General features: G+C 47.0%; 1 protein-coding gene across 4 annotated transcripts in view; it reads left to right on the forward strand.

Annotated features, from left to right (window-relative positions):
* Positions 1–6: 6 nt before the first annotated feature.
* The window catches only part of FAM131B (family with sequence similarity 131 member B), a 63,506-nt gene continuing 43,125 nt past the window's right edge, over positions 7–20,387 (forward strand). For all 4 annotated transcript variants that reach the window (XM_019548496.1, XM_019548497.1, XM_019548498.1 and 1 more), the window contains exon 1: positions 7–79. In XM_019548496.1, coding sequence (XP_019404041.1) covers positions 52–79 — 28 coding nt within the window. In that variant the 5' untranslated portion in view covers positions 7–51. The remainder of the gene's footprint in view (positions 80–20,387) is intronic.

Consider the following 20,387-nt stretch of genomic DNA (forward strand, 5'->3'; position numbering starts at 1 on the left):
CTCCTCCTCCTCGCTGCGGCCGCTACCTCCACACGGAGACCTGCTGGAGTGATGGGCTGCATAGGCTCCAGGACTGTCGGTAAGGGGCCGGGGCGGGGGCGGGGAGCTGCTTGTGCACACGCAGGGCCTCCCCCGGGGTAACCGGGCTGGGGAGGAGCGCGGGGCTCCCTTCCTCCCCCCTCGTCTCCTCCCATCCGCCTCCCCCTCCAGAGCCGGCGCCCTCCGCGCCCCTGCCCCTTGTCCCCGGGCGCCGGTGCCTCCCTCTGCAGCGGCAGTGCGGCTGGCTGCGCCGGGGCTTGGTGCATGCTCCCGCAAGGGCGGGTAGGGACCCGGGTGCCCCATGAGGGGAGGCGAGGGGTGGGCGGGTGGTACTGCCCCTTCTGTCATCGCGGGAGGACTGAGGGAGGAGACCGGGATCCTTAAGGGATGGGTTGTTGTTATCGGACTACCCGTATCACTGCAGTGAGAGCTGCTCATCCTCCTCCTCCTTCCCTGCTACCCACGCCTCATTGGAGAATAATAAATATCCACCCAACACCTCCCATCCCGGAGAGCGGCGCTAGGGGCACTGTGCCAGGCACGCCCCCTGCCTTCGGGCCACCCACTTCTTGTGGGAAGATGGCAAGCACAGACATCCCAGTGACATCCCTCCTGCTTAATGAACAGGCAGGGGCCCAGGATAATGAATGGCCAGGACACTTCCCACTCGGGATAGTGCACACATTCCCCAGGGCCTTCAGCACCCCGAAGGGTCAGCCAAAGAGGGGCATGCCACCCACCTGATGCTGTGCGCCCCATTAGTGGAAAATACCAGCTCCTTTCCTAGGCTATTGCCCTCCCCAAATAGCGCAAACCATGTACCGCCCAATAGCAATAAAAACATGTTGGGGTCAGAATATTGAGTCATGGCCCTGAGAACACACCAAAGTGGGCCTGCACCAAAGAACTGCTCTCCATCCTGTAAGCCCTGTATTTGAACTAAAAATAACATGCCCATCCTTTCTCTGGCTGTATGCATCTTGGGAGGACACTGCTGGGAACATTTTCCCAGAGTGTCGTCAATGTATTTTTATTTTAAGCGAGCCTAAACCCAGTGAAACTAGCTGCTGCCTTAAGGTTTCTTCCCCTGTTTTCTCTCTCCATCTCTCCAACCTTCTCCAGCACGCTCTGCCCCTTTATACTGTCCTACCGCTAAGAACACCTAGTGTTTCTCCTAGGACATGTTACTAAGCCTGATGGCACCCTGAAGCATATCAACATGATATGCTTCCCCCTTTCTGCACATACAGACACCAGATGGGCATTGTAACAAAATCAGCATCCCCCCTTCTCTTCCTGTCTAAATATATCTATACTGATAAGTGCAGTATAGCAGATTCTCTGTCATATTGCACTTACCATCATTGTGTCTGAACTAATGGTGTCAGATCTCATTCAGTATATAGCAGAAAATAGCATCTGTCCAGTGACACGTCTTCCCAGTTGTCCAGCATTCTCCCAAACTACTCATTGTTACTTGCACAGATATTTGTTTCTACATTTTGATGATTAAAGGCCTAAAGTCTGTATTGTGCAAAATTCTGTGCAATCAGGTACTTTCCTTTGTATCCACATTTACCACCAGTGCATGTGTAAATTATCTATTTGTGTGTGGACACGGATATGTAAGTGCCAAAATGTTCATTTGTACATCTAGTGGTGAAATCATACTTTGCATGAACAAGTGCATCTATACCATAATTCTAAATATATGGCTCATACTATCACAAGGCCGTACTGGATTTGTTGGACCTTTGGAAATCCACTGGCTAGACATGTTGATTTCCGAGAGCTGGGCTCGCAGTGAAGATATATGTTTTACCTAGTAATTGTGTCCAATGCCTGCATTCATGGACAGATCCAGAATGTTGAAAAGGGGGTATACATGGTGAAGTGCATCATTACCTATAAAACAACACATTTTTTTCCATTTAAAAAGAAACTAGAAGCTTAACTGATATGCTTGGGGCCTAGGATGGTGTCATTCACTTGAAGATGGAAGAAAAACAAATATAACTTCATGGGAATAAGTTAAAAACAATCTACAGAACTGTGAAATAGGAGCTTCATTACTGGGTGCAACTAGCAGACAGCAGAGTTGGAATGAAGAGTTTAGAAGAATCAGGTAGATTATAATGAGCCATGATGTTTATAATGAGCCATTAAGTCAATTGACTCCTTCAGCACTGCTTGGCTAGAAATACTGCTGCCATTGCAAGGCAGTTGTTTTTAAACTTTGGGTGGTGAAGGAATCAAAGTGGGGAGAGGGTGCATGAGCACCAGTGCACTCTCCCTGGATCCACACCTGCTTACATTATATAAAATCTGTGTGTGGTTCTCATGTTCTTTGTGTGGCGAGGGGAGGCGGGTCTTTTGAGCTTCCAACTATTTCTCTTCCCAGTGGTCAGAAGTTTAGCATAGGAAGTGACTTTTATTAAGTAGCTAGGAGAACTGTAAACTGGTAAAAGGTAATTAGCCAAATTAAAATTCAACTGGGGCACTGTGGATATCACCCTACTCTGACAACAAGTGTGATTAAGTGGTTACAGAGATGGCTGTGATTCAACAGCAAGTGTTCCCTACATGTATAGTCTGCGTTCTAGTAATTTGTGATTCCTCTTGGGTAGTGATTCTAGCCAGGGTGCCATGGCACCCTGGGGTGACTTGAGATATTTTAAGGATATGGCAGGTGCCACACAATATTAAAACTATTAGATGGATAAAGTCAACACATGAGTCACAAGATAAACCCCAGCATTTCAAATGGGAATCCACAGTGTCTAAGACATTCTGACCTATTGTGGTCTTTCTGAATTCTGGGCAAAACAAGAATTACTCTAGTATTTTATGGAGTGAAAGAAAAGAGTGAAAGCTAAGAGTTAGCAATTTCTGAGAGTGCCTTGAGTCTAAAACAACTGAGAACCCCTGCTGTTAGGTGAAAGGGTGTTTACAGACTTTTAAATATTATGTATTTAGCATTATTATAATGTTTCCTACACAGTTTACCATGAATGGTGTAAAATGAGTTGGTATGTCTTAGCCCACTCCCCATGAATGAGATCTTTATAAAAGATCATCTCCACAACTGGCACAAATAGGCCATGTAGGGTTCAATTCCACCCCCTTGCATTCATTATTATGATTTGTATTGTTTTGGTAATAACTAGTGGCCCTCATGAGGGTAGCAGACCTTATTGTTCTATGTATGTACTATATGTCCACATAATAAAAAAGCAGTATGTTCCCCATGAGCTGAGAAATTCAGTATATAACAAAAAAGAACAGATTGATACAACATGTTACAGGTGAATAATACTCAGTATAATAGGCACAACTACACAATTACACTTACGATGACAGTGTGTGGACAACTGCTGCCTAACTGCCTGGCCATTGTGAAGTGTTTGTTTTAATGAGAGAAGAGTTTGAAGGAGAAAATTGAAGAATTGTGTACCAGTTCTGTGCTTTTAAGGGGGAGCGCCTTCTATGCAAAAGGTTCATTGGGGGAGGATGCACAAAGGGGCGCAAGAGAAAATTTAATATTGGACTCATTAACCTAGTAAGTTTCAGTAATGAATTAGATGGAACCAAACCAATGATGGGCATTCAAGTCCAATAGTGTTTGACGCAGTCAGAAAGGAAGAGCCAGTGGACAGATGCAAAGGCAAAAGAATATCATGGAGAAACAAGTCAAGAAGATTATCTTGAAAGCAATGTTTTGAATGATTTTGAGGGGGCATTTCCACAAGTGAGAAAGGAGAAAGTTCTGATCGTCAAGGCTTTGGATTTGACTCGGGTTGTGTCAACTGGGGGGAAAAAAAACTCCACAAGGTCTTAGAAATATCGTGTAGTACGTAACAACTGGATTTAGACAGAGCCTGAATATGTAATAGGAAAAGGGGAAATCAGGTAACAATAGATATAATTGAAATGTGAGGAAAGGTAGGAAATTGGCAAAGGAAACAACAGGACATGAGGAGAAATCTCTGGTTAAAAATAATAAAAATAGAAGAGGTTATAAGGATATTAAGAACAAAAAGAATTTTTACAGAGCTATCACTTCATTATTATATTTACATGGTAAAAGTGTCAACAATAATACTGAAAAGTAAGAAATGCTCAATAAATATTTGTTCTGTATCTGGGAAAATAGATGGATTCATAAAATAAGATGATAAATTTGGCACTATAGCAATAGATAAAGATGATATTAAACAGCAGCTACTAACAATAGACATTTTAAAATCAGCAGGCCCTGATAATTTACTCTCAAGAATTGTAAAAGAGCTGTCTCAATAGCTCTCTGGACTGTTAATGATGATTTTCAATAAATCTTAGAACACTAAGGAAGAACCAGAGGAGGACAGGATGAAAGCTGCTATTATGTAAACTGCTTCTAACATTTAAATGGGATGACCCAAGTAGCTATACATCTGTTTGCCTAATATCAACCCCACCAATCTCAGGCAAGATAATGGAATGGTTGATACAAGGTTTGACTAATAAGACCTTGAAAGAGGGAAATATAATTAATGCCAACCAACATCAATAGGTCTTGTCAAACTAACTAGGCCCCTCCCCCCATGTCCTACTTTCCTATGATAAAAGTATTTGTATTGATGGACTATATTTAACAATGAACAGCTCGATTAAAAACCTAGAACTGTGATACGCACTAAACAGATTAAAAACTGGCTAACGATCGTCTCAAAATAATTACTATATTTACTCAAATCTAAGTCAACCCTAAATTTAAGATAACCCCCTAATAATTATATTCTATATATGGAACAGTTATAAATGTGTTATAATTTTCTAAATATAGACTCTAACTACTGGAGGGTTGTGTTGAATTTGTCCCCCTCCCACTGCTACAGCTGGGAAAATAGTGTCTGGGGGGCAGGGGTAGCTGGGGAGGTATGAGGTGGCCCCCTTGCCCTCTGCCCACCCTCCACTTCTCCCCCCCACAACCTTTCTGCCTCCCCACCACTTGCACTCCCTGTAGCCTCTGTCTCTTCCCCCTTCTTTGCTGTGAGACACTGCTAGGGCTCTGTTCCCTCCTGGAGTACATGCAGCATAAGGAAGCACAGCCCTTGACAGGCCATGTAATATTGGCAGCACTACCAATTGGCCAGGCAAGGGACAGAGTTTCCATTGCTCTGTGGGAAAGGATCTAGCCAAACCAGAGCCAAAGCTGCACCTGACAGTAAGTAAGGGTGTGGGGAAAAGGGCATAGAGAGGGGCAGCAGTGCAGAGGAAGTAGGCAGGAGAATGCTGTGGGTCTGACTCTGGACCTGAGCCTGGGTTGAAGCCAGAGTCAGAGCTTCAGCAACTGCCTGAAGCCCCTACCCCTTCCCCTGCCGCTTTGTATATGAATCTAAGATGAAGGACTTTTTTCCCTATGCTGTTTGGGGGGAAAACCCTTGTCTTAGGTTCTAGTAAATACAACATAAACAGAGAATCATTGTTAGAAAGCTGTGTTTTTAATAGAGTCCACCCCCTAGGCTTGCTTCTTGTGCCTATACTCCTTAACTTTTTTTTTTATCAGTTACTCAAAAAAGAAGAAAAACCTCAATACTATGAAAGGTTGCAGATGACAAAGATTAGTGAATGGTGAGAAATGAAGTCAGGTCACAAACCACTGATGTAGAGCAATCTGGATCATTTAGTGATCTGGATGTAAGCAAACAATATTTATGGATGCACAGCCTATATCTTTATCCCAGGACATGGAACTATGCTGGGAAGGGATGATTTTGATAAGTTTAGGAGGGGTCATGATAGCTAATCAGTTGTATGTGATTTCTCAGTGTGATGCTAGAGCCAAAGGGGCTGGTGTAATTTTTAGATGGATGAAGAGAGGAATACTGAGTAAGAATAAAGAGTTTATATAACTTCTGTATTTGACCCCAATGAAATGACTGTGGGAAAAATGTTCAGTTTTGCTCTCTTTGCTTCTGAAAGTGTTTTAATAAATTGGAGAGGGTTCAGAGAAGAGCCAAAAGAATGATTGAGAGACTGGAAAATATGCCTGACAGTGAAAGAGTTTAGTGACTTAATGGATTTAATTTATCAGACAGAAGGGTAAGAGTTGATTAGATTACAGTCTGCAAGCATCTCTGTGTGGATGTGGAACAGAAAATTGGAAACATATAGGGTTTCTCAATTTAAATGAGAAATAACATGCTACATTTTAGTAGTGAGAGTACCTAACATTAGAATACTTACCCAGGTCTGTTGTGGACTATAAGTCACTGCAACATTTTACTTCAAGGCTGATGTTTCGTAGCATAGTGACTGGACTTTTAACAGGGAGGATGCATGGTCTATATTATGCAAGAAGTCAGATAAGGTGATGATAATCTTATCGGCTTAGCATTAAATCTGTGAATTGAATGAATGAATGTGTCTGGTCTGCAAGATGGACCAGGACAGATGTAATGTGATTGAAGGGCTTGAGTTTTGAAAAGGTGGTGTTTTTGTCCACTAAGATGGAGAAATGTGGGGGAAAAGGACAGTTTGTAAGGAAAAAGTTGATTGCAAAAATTCCTTCTATTTTAAGTGTAGAAATTTGAAGCCCTTAGCATGTAATCTCATCAAAGAGCCGTAGCGTTGAATGGTTCTTGGAGACGCACCTCTACACTCACCACATTCCATGGAAGCATTGAAGCAGTTTGGTTGTACAGCATGAGTTTTACTTTATTGCTGTTCTCTTGTAGACAGTGGAGGACTTCAGTGTTTAGGAATGTCATCCTAGGATATTTCATCAGCTGCAGAGGATCACATTTAAAAAAAAAAATGTGTCCACTAGATGTGTTTAGTTTTGCAGTTTCTCTTCTGCGTAAACTACTAGATTACCCAAGACAGACTCCTGAAACAAAAGTGTAATGTGAACACATGCCATAGCTATACTGGTTTACTGACAGCTGCTAATGCAGTTGTCTGCAACCTTTTTATGGTGAAGATCATTTTTTGGAACTAAAGGTCACCCCAGGATCTACCGCACCCCACCTCACGTAGTCCTGGATTGCAATGTCCTATACCCGTCCGAGCAGCTGCATTGAGCCACATCCACTGAGCAGCCAGAAGAATTGGTGTTAGGCCTCAGCCCAGCGGGGCCTGGAAGTCTCCACAGTCCAGGGGCATGTGGAGGGGGCCTCCCACCGCTGGGTGTAGCCTGCCCCCTACCCATGCTCGGAATGAGGCAGTTGCTGCTGCAGGCTGCCCGCAGATCCCATGCACAGGTGGAGGGGGCACCCAGGGCTGCCCCTGCCCCCGCCCCCCATGTGCTCCCAGACAGCCAGATCTTCCCAGATCCAGCTGGGCCAGGGCTGTCCCCACTGCTGAGCTGAGCTGTGCCTGCACGTGGACAGCTGCAGTGGGACTCGAGGTGGAGCGGCAGCAGTCTCTGCTGCCTCTGCCTCTGCCTCCACAAAGATGGGGAGGAAGCTCCCCACACTCCTAGAGGGGGGCCCCACTTGCCTTCCCCTGCTTCTGGCTGGGCCACACGGTCAGCCGCTCACCACGGGGTCCTCTATCTTCCCTCCCCCACAGATTGACCTGCTGGGGCTGGGGGCAGTGGGTGTGCATATGTGCGCACACCTAGCTGTTTCCCCAGCCTAGGATCTATCAAAAGAGGATCTACCTGTAGATCAGGATCACCAGGTTGATGATCACTATCCCAATGATATTTACAGTAGAACTAAGAGAATTATCACTTAAAATTGCATCTTACTCTACAGTAAAATTAAATAATAAACTAGACTGCATGAGGCATATTGTATAAGAAGACAGAAAATTACAAGAAATACATTGTATGAGGCTTCTGCACAGATTCTAGACTCTAGCATCTACCTTGTCAAATTAACAAAACAAAGGCAGGCTGACTAAATATAGCATCACTGATTACAGACTTGAAATAGGAATGGAGAGAACCTATGGCCCATGAAACCCAAAGCAGATGGACCTCTAAACATTATGACAAAATGCAATTTAAAGCAAGATACAATTCTTATAAACACAAAAAGTATGAGCAAGAGTAGAAATAGTAGAAAATGAAAGTAGTAAAAAAGAGAGAAAGTAACTTACTCCAAGAATTCCAGTTTGTCTCCAGGAGAAATAAAAGGTATGGCAGAATCTATAGCACAACATGTGGCAGGCTAAGTCACTTAAATTAAAAGTAAGATGTAACATGAACACTGTGGTATATACCCATCCAAGTTGGCCCTTGGATGTGTTCATTGCTTTTGTCACAATGTGACTAAATTCATACTGCTTCTTAATGCTCTCTTTTCCTGCCTTTTGAGAGTTTGCATTTAAATGTGTACTGAAAAGAGAAAGAAGGCAAGGCCTGAATATCTGTGAATGTCTAGTGTAAAAAAAAAAAAACCCAATAACTGAAAAGCAAAAAAAAACCCAACCCAAAAGAAACCAAAAAACCCAAATCAAACAACTCCCCCGTTAAACCAAATATCTTTGCATCCTTTTCATTACACGGCAAAGGTGACACCTTCAGATTATCTCTGTGATCTATCCTACTCTTTAAAATATTTTTACCATCACTGTTTTTAAGGTGAGCAAGGCCTACGCTCTGAGAGACGAGAGAAGACTGACAATGGAGATAGAAATGGATTAGAAAGTTCAGACCCAGTTCTCTGCATTCACAGGCAAGCTTTTATCCAGTGAGCCCTAAAACTGTCCACCTTAGCTCCTGGGGGGAAAAAAGGTACAACCAGAAAAGCAGAACACGCTGAAAGAAGAGAAGATTAAAGAGAGGATGAACTAAAAGCTTAAAAAGACAACACTGAGTGACAGAGACTGAAGAAAGGATACATGAAAATACAGGAGAGTAAAATACATATGAAGAATAAAGCAGAAAGGGAAAAGGAAAAAAACTGCTCATCTTGTGATAAATTCTTCCATTTTCCCTGGTATAACCCCAGTGTGTTAAGTGACTGAGAGCAGACTTTGGTCTTTCAGATCTATGATGTCATGTTCTTTCTGTGATTTAATGTTGTTTCAGCTGTTTCTAGCAAAAGTGAAATAAAATCTAAAACTATCCTTAGCTTTTAACAGGTGGGGTCGTAGCTGTCCCCAGGCCTAACTCCGTTTAGGGTGAAATTACACATTGCACTTAGATCATACTAAATCTGTTAGTCTAACCTGCAAAGATTGAACCAATTCGCAAGTGAATAGACGTTCAGTTTTGATTCCAGAAATGCAGGCACATGCCTACAGTGCCTCAGGCTAGAAGCCAGGGGGCACTAGAGCAGACTTTCCTTCCCTTCCTCAGCAGCTGCAAGGCTGGAGGGAAGCGGACCTGGAGGACATGGTCAGGCCCCCAGCAGGGTCTCATTATGATATGGAGGGGTTTAAACCCCCACCCCGCCCTGTAGGGACCCCAACCAGGGTGTGCCTGGAGGGGGAGGGGGAAAGCAGCCCTTGCAAGGTTTGTCCCCCAGGCAAGGCACTGGCTGGGGCAGCACCTTAGGTAAAGTGGGGCAGGGAGGGGCAATTAAACTCCCCTATCTCCGGGCATGGGACACATGCGGGGTCTGCCCAGCTTTCCCCGCCACTCCGACTTGTGTGCTGGCATGGCCCTGCTATCCACCTAGGGCCAGGGCTGTGGCTATGGGGCTGAGTAGAGCTGGCCTGCAAGTGCTGTGGCGTGTGGATGCAGAGAGGCCAGCCACAGGAGCCAGGTCCTTCCCAATGGGCTGTGGCTCAGCCTGGGCTATGGGAGCTGTGGGGCCAGATTGCTCCCAGTCTCCCATGCCCAAGCCAGGCCAGGCTGTCATGGAACTGCAGCCTGCTGGGAAGGGCCCAGTGGGGCTGGCCTGGGCAGGGCCATGGAGGCAGGGCCCTTCCCAGCTGCTTGCAGCTCTGTGGCAGCTGGGTCTGCCAGCCTGGGCAGGGGTTGACAGGGCATGGGTGGGGCTTGGCTCAGCCCCACAGCCTGAGCCCCAGCCCCACAGCCTGAGCCCCAGCCGGGGGTGAGGCAGGTGGATGGCGGGGCCATGCTGGCTGGCTCTGGCCATGCTCCCATCCCTGCTACTGGAGTGGGGAAAGGAGGGAGTACCTGACCAGGGCTGTTCCTCCCCAGCCAGGCAGACCCCAGCTGTCAGTGGAACAGGGGACAGAGGGGGAGATTAAATCCTCCACCCCCTCCCCATTTGCTTCAGGCTGTGGGTGGGGGATGGCCCCATATTTGAGCAGTGAGGAGGGGTATGTCTGATGGGGACTGGTACACCCTGGCCAGGCAGACCCCAGCTGCAGTCCCCTGGCGTTGAGGGAAGAATAAACCCCCTCCCTGGTCTCTTTGCCTCAGGGGGCCATGCCAGGCCTGGGTCTGGTCATGCCCCCACCCCTGCTCTGGCCAGAGAGCAGAGGGGTGGGGCCAGCCCTGCTGCCTGGAACAGACAGCACAGCCCAGCCCAGAGCTGAAAAGCTTGCTGGGATGCCAGGGGACTCTGGTTTAATTTAATCAGGAAGAGGTCTGGGACAGAAGTTTCATAAACTGTTTTGACCCAGATCAGTTAAATCTGATATTACATTCAACCAAGTTTATCTTAAACCAGTTTCGGCCATTTTGAAACTGGTTTATATGCACTGAATTTATGTTCTGTTACAGGTTTAATCCAGTTTTTGATCACTTGAACTGGTTTATGTGTAACTTCTGTCCCTAGCCCAAAAGGCTGGTGATGAGGGGTGTGGCTAGGAGCTAGCTCACCTGAGCCCTCTGCCTGCTCTAGGTTTCATAGATTTCATAGACATTAGGGCTGGAAGGGACCTCGGAAGATCATCAAGTCCAGCCCTCCACCCCAGGGGCAGGAAGTCAGCTAGGGTCATAGGATCCCAGCAAGAAAAACATCCAGGTTTCTCTTGAAGGTGTTCAAAGTAGGTGCTTGAACTACCTCCGATGGCAGGCTGTTCCAGACCGTGGGGGCTTGGACAGTAAAGAAGTTCTTCCTTATGTCCAGCCTGAAACGGTCTTGCAGGAGTTTATAACCATTCGACCTTGTCATCCCTTGGGGCGCTCTGGTTTGTACTGGTCCTCACCAAGGCCGAGTACAAATGTTCCCCCAGATCCTGGTGAGCACCCCTGATAAACTTGTAGGTGGCCACCAGATCACCCCTGAGGCTGTGCTTTTCCAGGCTGAAGAGTCCCATAGCTCTCAACCTGTCTTCATAAGGTCTGTTTTCCTGACCTCTGAGCACATGCATGGCTCTCCTCTGGACTCACTCAAGCTTCTCCACATCGTTTTTGAATTGTGAAGCCCAAAACTGGGCCAGTCCACTTCTGACTCCAATGTCCGCATCATTAATGAAGAGGTTGAACAAAATAGGTCTAAGGACAGAGCCTTGAGGAACCCCACTGGTCACAGGGCACCATGACAATTGACTTCTGTCAACCACCACCCTCTGGGTCTGACCACGGAGCCAGTTCCCCAGCCAAAAGATCATGGTGGACCCGAGGCCGCAGTTGGCCAGTTTCGTCAAGAGGTGATCATGGGATACCAGATCGAAGGTTTTTTTAAAGTCAACATATATGACATCAATCTCTTCCCCCTTGTCCAGGTGATAGGTCACCTGGTCATAACAGGAAATGCGATTGTTCAAGCATGACCTATCTGCAACAAACCTGTGCTGGTTGTCCCTCAGGCTGTTGCCATCGGCCAATCCATTAAGAATGGCCTCTTTGATATCTTTTCTAAGACCTTCACCGAGATGGAGGTCAGGCTGATGGACCTATAGTTTGCCGGATCCACTTTCCTCCCTTTCTTGAAGACAGGCACCACGTTGGCCTTCTTTCAATATTCGGGCATTACACCAGAGCACCAGGAGCTCTGGAAGATCCATGCCAGGGGCTAAGCTATGATGCAGGCCAGCTCCATGAGTACTCTGAGGTGTAAATGTTAGGGCCAGCTGACTTGAAGGTGTCCAGTCTCTCAAGATGTTCCTTCACAAGGTCAGCATTGATGGAAGGCAAGGAACTACCCTCACTCAGGCATCCCTGTCCCATAATGGGCAGGAGCGTCCCATGGGACTTGTGAAAGACTGACGCAAAGTACCCATTTGGTAAGTTGGCTTTTTACTGGTTGGGTGGTGAGGGGCTGGGAGCAGTGCATACAGGGATGCCGTAGGACTGCTAACTGCTTGTTTTATTTCTGTAAAGCAGATTGAAGTTACCTTAACCTGAGCTAGGTAGCACAGATTCAAGCTAGTCTGACCTGAAATAGTGAAACTTTGAGACACTCAGGGGGTGGTTAGCATGAATTAATGAGCTTTAACATGTGGATATTTGTGTTTTAAGTGTTCTTAGTATGATCTAATTGTAATATGTAACTATACCTGTAGATGCCAGAAATTATCTCCTTCTCCTTAGTATGCGGTATCTTAATGTTCTGTTAATGCAGATTCTTGCATTTAGTTTATGTCCTTTTAAATATTTTGTGAATAGAGTCTGATTTTCTTCAAAATATTCATCATTCCAAATTTTTACTGAATTATTTAGATAATTTTCACCATTCATGAACTTTTAATTTCAACTGGCCACTATTTGTTTTGTTTAATCTACATATGATCAAACAGAGCCAAATTATATTTTACTTTCACCTGAAGCGACACCTGCATAAGTGCTCAACTGCTGTTTTTGGCTCCTATGGAACTTTAAGGGTGCATCCAGACAAGCACATGCGTGCCTCTTGCAGCATTTCAAGGGAATTTGAGACGCTACAAGATGCATGCCAAAAACAAAAAAAAAGTTCCCTGTGCTGCATATTTGCAGCACAGGGTCAAAACTTGACATCTGGAGATCCAGGTACCAAAATAAAATCTGGGGGAAAGAAGTGGGGCAGGGCACAGTTCCCAATCATGCCTTGAGGCATTGAGAGGCTTGGGTCCTCCACAGAGATGCTCTAGTAGCCATCCAGGGTGTCTCTATGGCTGCCTGTTGCCTTGGTACTGTAGCACTCTGCAGCATGTGCAGGCCAAAAAGCGCTGCATGCTGCAGCAACCCAGACCCAGGGTCTGTCCCCAGGTAAGTAGGGACTGAGGGTGGGGGGGATTGGAGCTGGGGCTGTGTGGGTTCGGGGGGCTGGGGGGAGGGGGATTCCTGGGAGGAAACTGCTCGGTAGGTGTGAGTCCCCCACCTGCCTCCTGCTGGGGCTACAGTTCCCTCCCCCCCCCTTGCAGGGCCCACACACTCCCACTGCAGCAGTGCCAATTGAGGTGCTCAGGGGCAGGGGCAACTGGGGGGCACCAGTGGGGCACTACCAGGGTGAAGAGGTTGTAGCCCCAGTGGGGTGCTATCTGTGCCCTGCAATCCATGTGCAGGGGTGGGCTGTGGCCTGTGTGGTGCAGGGGACCCACATCTCCTGAGCAGCCCCACCCACACAGTGCCCCCACACCCACAGTCCCCTCCACAATCCCCACTTATGCCCAGCTGCCAGACAGGATGAGACCTGCTGGCAGGAACTGTGGCTGCGGGGGCAGTGGTCCCCACATTATAGTTAGTGAAGCGGTCAGGGGAACCTCTAATTGTTCTTTGATAAGAAAACCAAAAGCACGCATCAAAACATATAAATATTTAGAATTTATTTTATTTTGATGTTAGAGACACTGGTGGGCTTCCAGAATGCTTTAACACTGTAAATATATCAATAAAACATTGCCCAACTGGTGTGTGTGTGTGTGTGGTGGTCTTTTATTTTAATTGTGGAAGAACATGGATTTGGGGGTATTTTAAGGATTGAATTTGGAATTTTTGTATCAGAGATTTTGCAGTTTTTAAATAGGGACCACCAGCTTTCCTGCTAGTGAGGCACGTGGCAGGACCCAGGCAGAGGACCCCGCTCAGGGCTGACACCCAGGACCGAGCTGGAGGTGGCCCACCTCCTGGCGTGTGCAAGAGGACATGTTTTAACAGTTCAGAGCAGGCCACTACACTGAGAACATCTTCTGGGCGGAACTGCCCAGATGACAGGGTGGTGACGCACATGACAGTAGTGCTGCACAGAGGCCAACCATACAGCCACAACCCACTGGCAGGTGGCTCAGAGGTGCAGATGCCTCTGCTGCAGCCGTAGAGTCGCCATCCAGGTCTGGCAGATGTGCAGCGTTGGGGCCACATGCAGTCACAGGTGGCAGCAGGTCACAGCCAGGCAGCAGCCCCCACTGCTGGACTGCTGCAGTGGGTAGAGTGGGCAGGGACCACTCCAGGTTAGGACTGCTTCAGCAGTCCAGCTGGCACAAGGGGTAGTGTCCTCAAATACCAAGTGGCTGGGCCTTACAAACTCCTGTCTATTTGTATCCTTCATATTTACGTGGGCCATAAGACCCACCCAACTAACTAATAGCCCCAACTATGTGGGCCCATTAAGTGAGAGGTGCAACTAAATTTCTTGGGACAACAAAAATAAAAACCAGGATAGAAGTGATGTGAGGGTCAGAGGGTCAAACCATGAGAGAGAATTTTCCTGATGGGGAATACCAAGCAGAGCTCCCCGGGCCACACCCACCAGTCCTCAAAGGCATCCAAGGAGCCGTTGGACACTGCCCATTTGTGCTCTGCCCAGAAACATGCATGGATGAGTGAGAGGAATGTGGCCCCTCAGTCCCCAGGCTCCTTCCTGGTTATGTACAAGGCCCACTTGGCCAGGGCCAGGAGGAGGTTGACCAGGAGGTCCCAGGACTTGGTGGAACCATGAATGGGGTGACCAAAAACAAAAATGAGGAGGTTCTGGAGGTGGAGGGGCTGCAGCCTGGCGCACTCAAGTGTCATGTGCACCAGGGTCTCCCTCTGCCTGCAGAAGGGGCAGGAAACCGGGGTGTCTGTGAAGCTTGCCACATACACGCCCTTGGTGACGGCTCCATGGAGGAGCCACCAGCTGAGATCCCCAGTGGCCTGTGGGATGAGGGTGGAGTGCAGGCTCAGCCACTGGCCTCAGAAGCTCCTGTCTATTTGTATCTTCTGGAGATCGTGGGCCTTAAGGTCCACCTAGTTAACTAATAGCCCCCACTGCGTGGGGCCAAAGGTTGAAGGATACAACTACTTCTTTTCTTTTTTTTTGTGGGACAACTAAGGAAGAAAAGGGTAGGAGTGATGTGGGGATCAAAGGTTCAAAATGTGAAAAGAAGTTCTCCAGAGGTGGACACCGAGCAGAGCCCCCTGGGCCACACCCACCAGTCCTCAAAGGCATCCAAGGAGCTGGTGGACGCTGCCCACTGGTGCTGTGCCCGGAAATGTGCATGGATGAGTGAGGAAAGTGGCTCCGCAGTCTCTGGGCACCTTTCTGGCCAGAGCCTCCTTCCTGGTCAAGTACAGAGCCCGCTTGGCCAGAGCCAGGAGGAGGTTCACCAGGAGATCCCAGGACTTGGTGGGGCCATGGATGGGGTGACAAAAAAAAAAGGTAGGGGGTAAAATTCAACCAGAACTTCAGAGAAGGTTCTGCAGGTGGAGGGGCTGCAGCCTGGCACACTTGAGGATCATGTGAGCCAGAGTCTTCCTCTGCTCACAGAAGGGGCAGGAGACTGGGGTGTCCATGAAGCTTGCCACGTACATGCTCGTGGCTATGGCTCCATGGAGGAGCCACCAGGTGAGGTCCCCAGTGGCTCGTAGGGTGAGGGTGGAGTACAGGCTCAGCCACTGGCCTCAGAAGTTTCTGAGGGCAAGTAGCCCTGAGCTACTCACCAGGACAGCTTTTTATACTGCTGGAGCTGGCACAGGCGCTGACCCAGGCTCTAGTTCCCCCAGGATGCAGATCTGGGAGGAGCTGCGCAGGGTTATTTTGCCTCAAGTGGTACAACTTGCGCCACACCAAAGTGCCTGTCCAGGCACATGCGCTGAGGGAAAAGTCCCTGGCTCAAATTTGTGCCGATCCTATTTGAGCTGCTGCAAGTACACATGCCTGCATGTGTGGCCATGCCCTTAGAGTCTACTTCTACATGTAGCAGAATAGGATTGCCTAAGTATGTGTGTAACTTCTCAAACTAAGATTTGGGGGTACAGAAGAGAAGATCCTCCCACCTTTTACCCAATAGTTTAATGGTTAAGACACATATTGAAGGATCTGGTTTAATTCCATTTTCATTCAGAAGGGGTTAGAACACATATCTCCTGCTTCCCAGCAAAGTGCTCAAAGTTCTAGGCCAATGTTGGTCACCCTTTTTGGCCAGGGTGCCCAAAACAAAGCCCTGTACTCCCATTTCCTTCCCCGTCTGACCTGCTGCTCTGGTTTCCGCTCTCTGCATCATGCTCCCTGCCTGATCTGCTGCTGTGGTTGCTGCCCCCTCTCTGATAGGCTTCATGCCACACACAGAGGCTACCTGTGCCTTGCATGCAGCAGATTGCACCTGCTCCGCCCCTGCCACCAACCAGCTAGACAGTGTTCAAAGTACTATTTACCCTCTTCCAGAAGTTGGTCCACTGGGCAGCCAAGAGGGAAAAATATGTGGGATGAGGTGGTTCAAAGTGATAGTCACTGCCCTTCAAAGAAGGGGGCTATGGGTTCTTTTCCCTGCCCCCAGTAGCTTTTCTATTCCTTACCTTTAATATTTGATGGATAAATAGCATTGGGATAGTTTCTGCCCCACTGGGGCCTTAACCATAAGAATGTTAAACTAAAAGGTTGAAGGGTCCTTTTCCTCCTCCGCTGTCATCAAATACTTGTTAGCAATTGTTTTCCTTTGCCTAAAGTTTTGGGGACATGTGCATAGTTACATACATGTCCAAGTGATTCTGTTCTACCTGGGAACTCTGGGATGAATTGGGTCGGGAGGAGTGCACCCCCTCTCCCCTGCCTGCTTTTGATTCTTGTTCCACCCAAACTTTAAAACCAATTGCCTGGGAGGGGCAGTGACATTTCTATTCAGGCAGTGCTGAGAAAGTCAATTGACTTCATAGCTTGTTATCTCTCCCCGATTCCTGATAATCTCTGTCTACTCCACAGGTGTTAACAATCTTTAAGGTGCCTTTTTAATGGTCTTGATGTACAACTGTTCCAACTATCCCTTTTTCTGCAGGTTTGTTGTCTGTTAGCCATTTCTGTAATGTCTGTCTTCTTTTTCACAGCCCTGTGAAATGACTGATGATGAAGTACTGGGGGCACTGTCAAGATGCTCAGGAAGGCTAGGTTTTGTTTTATGATTCTGAATAAAAGATGTATATTTAATTATAACGACTATGGGACTAACGACACAATATCTTTTGACTATTTTTTCTGGTTAATTTTTTTAACTTTATATATAATCTAGCAATTTAGGACACATTCCAGTAATTATATATTTTTTCTTTGATCTAAAATAATACTGCAGTGCTAGCCCCCTAGCATAATAGTAAAGCTTCTAGTTTCTCTTTAGCTATAGAAAAATGTGTTGAGCTATATATGATGATGTGCCACACTGTCTGCACTGCACTTTTCAAAATGCTAGCTCTGCCAAGGAGGAGTATCTTTCACCATAGTGGATCTTCTGAACATACTCAGAAGAGAAGCATGGGGCAAGCTCAGGTACACAAGTAGAAGTGGAATCTAAACATTATATAAGCACCAAAACATTTTATTAATGCAGTAACATGAGGCACATGAAGACCAAATAGAATTTGGTCCATAGTATTGTTTCCTTGTTTGGTGACTAAAATATTTCAAATGGAGAATGGTGAATAATGTATTAGGCACTGTTGGTACGAATTTTCAGACAAATTGGTACTAAAATTAATGTAACTTTAAGAATCTGCAACAATTTTTGTGAATACCCAGCAATTTAACAAAAATATTTTATATAATATATATTCAAAGAAAATATGAATCCTTTTTAATTGGTTCATTTGGTGCTGTGATTTTCAAAGGAGCTTAAACTATTTTGCAGCCTAGTGCTCAGTTAGGTTTAATAGCACTTATAATACAATATAAGCTGATTGTAATGTGCTACTATCTTCATCTGTAAAGACGCATCATAGGTACATTTTGCCATCTTATAATTTGATCACCTGTTCCCCTGCATATAAAATTCATTTTTGTTCATTGAGTAAAGTTTGCTCATTTCCTTCATGTCTGATCTAAAAATGGATTCTACTCAAATATTTAAAACAATTAAATGATCTTTTGGTATGAATCTGATTTGGAAGCTATTTTTTTAGAAGGGTATGAGGAAGTTATAGCAGAGGTTTGACTAGGCTGAACTGCTCTTTTTGTTACATTCACAGCTGCTGCCATCTCAGAGCCTATACACATGCAGCAAGGCTACTCTGATGCACTGTAATAACAGCACATTGGACCAGACTCGATTAGAATTCAACCTTGACTTATACACTGTCCCCTGTGAGCAGCAGTGCCCTGACTCCTCTAGGAGCTCAGTAGTACATGGCCCACTGGCAGCTTGCCTGGTTGGTCCTGGGGGACAGCACGGGATGTCAGGCAGGGGGAGGCTAGGGGTGGCGGGCAGAGCTGTCTCTGTCTCTCACCCCATCATTAAAAAATTAGGCGACTGTGGTGTCGACACCTACACAGTCAGGTGGGTTGCCAGTTGGCTGGAGGGCCGCATCCAGAGAGTGGTGGTGGACAGGTCATTTTCGACCTGGAGGTACGTGGGCAGTGGGGTTCCCCAGGACTCGATCCTCAGGCCTGCACTGTTCAATATCTTCATCAGCGACTTGGACAAGGGGGTGAAAAGCACCTTGTTCAAGTTTTCAGATGACACTAAGATGTGGGGAGAAGAGAGGGACAGGTTACAACTACATCTGGACAGGTTACAGAGGTGGGCAGATGAGAATAGGATGGGTTTCAGTATGGACAAGTGCAAGATGTTGCACCTGGGGAGGAAGAACCAGCAGCATGCCTACAGGCTGGGGAACTCCCTCCTTGTCAGCACAGAGGCAGAAAAGGATTTTGGAGTCTCTATTGATTCCAAGATGAACATGGGCTGTCAATGTGGGGACACAGTCAGGAAGGCTAAGCGCACCCTGTCATGCATCCATAGATGCATCACGAGGAGGTCCAAGGAGGTGATCCTCCCCCTCTAGCCACAGTTGGAGTACTGCATCCAGTTCTGGGCACCACACTTCAGGAGAGATGTGAATAGCATCGAGAGACTCCAGAGGAGGGCCACTTGCATAATCAGGGGCAGCAGGGCAGGCCCTATGAGGAGAAGCTATGGGACCTGAACCACCTCTCCTGCCCATGGCATCCTCTCCTGCCCATGGCAGGGAGTCAGACTTGATGATCTGCTTAGGTCCTTTCCAACCCTACCAACTATGAAACTATGAAGCCAGCCCTTTCTTGGGTGGCACCAGGTGTCCTGTCAGCTGCAGGATCCTGCTGAAGGTAGAAGCAGCAAGGGGCCCACTCCTGCCTGCCCCACAGCTGGAGGTGAGCTGCCGCTCGGCTGGGTAGCCCTTGACCTGCACAGGGGGCCCAGTCCTTCCCTCCACGGTGGCGGCACTCCTGGGTGCCAGCTGGGTAGGCTGCCAGTAGGTCGTATGCTGCCCAAGCTCCTAGGGGCCTGATTCAACTCCCCGGAAGCCCACCAGCATGCCACATATCCCACAAGCTTGCCCAGGCTTCCAGCACTTTGCACACTGGGGTGGGGTCAACTTAAACAATGGATCTACAAAAATTCTAACTTTTTTGTACAGAAATATGGGGTCGAGTTATACACTGTGTCAACCTATACACCGTAAAATACAGTAACTGAGTCTGCTGGAGCGTGGTAATTACTGTGCACCAGCAGACTCCAACATCTCAACTATTAGAATCCCTGTGGTGAAAAATGGCATTGGAGGAGCTTTAACTAAAGTACTTAGTACTTCCAGAGCACGTGTATAAATGGTAATAGTTTCTAGCCTGTGCATGCCCATACAACAGGGTCTAACAATTAATTCAGGTGAAGGCCTGCTTACCAAGTTTTGGTGAGCTGTCGAGGACCGCATGGGTAGCCCCACCTCTTGACCATTGCCCTGCCTGGGTTGCCATATTGGGACTGGAAGTCCTGTTGCCAACCCCTGACCTTTTCCACCAGAAGTGCCTTCCCTTGCCCTGGAAGTACTCCTTTTGGGAGGGAGTGTGCTGTAATCTTGAAACGGGAAAAAAACCCAAATCATTTACAAAAAAATAAAATATCTCCAATAACTTATTTTAATTTTAAAATATTTTTGTACTGATTTATGTGTTTACAAAGTATATCTAGAGGTGACTGCATAATAGCTCAAAATACCACCCACACGCTATATATAGTAGGACTGTAAGGGGATGTATATGGTGGGGTGTGATTGGGGAGTGTGCATGTGGTAAGGTGCGGGTGTGGTGGGTGGGTGTGGGGTATGTGATTGAGGTGGGGGCTCAAGCTGTGGGGGA

The sequence above is a fragment of the Crocodylus porosus genome, unplaced genomic scaffold, assembly GCF_001723895.1.
Source record: "Crocodylus porosus isolate Cpor-Errol unplaced genomic scaffold, CroPor_comp1, whole genome shotgun sequence".
In the NCBI taxonomy this organism is placed as follows: Eukaryota; Metazoa; Chordata; order Crocodylia; family Crocodylidae; genus Crocodylus; species Crocodylus porosus.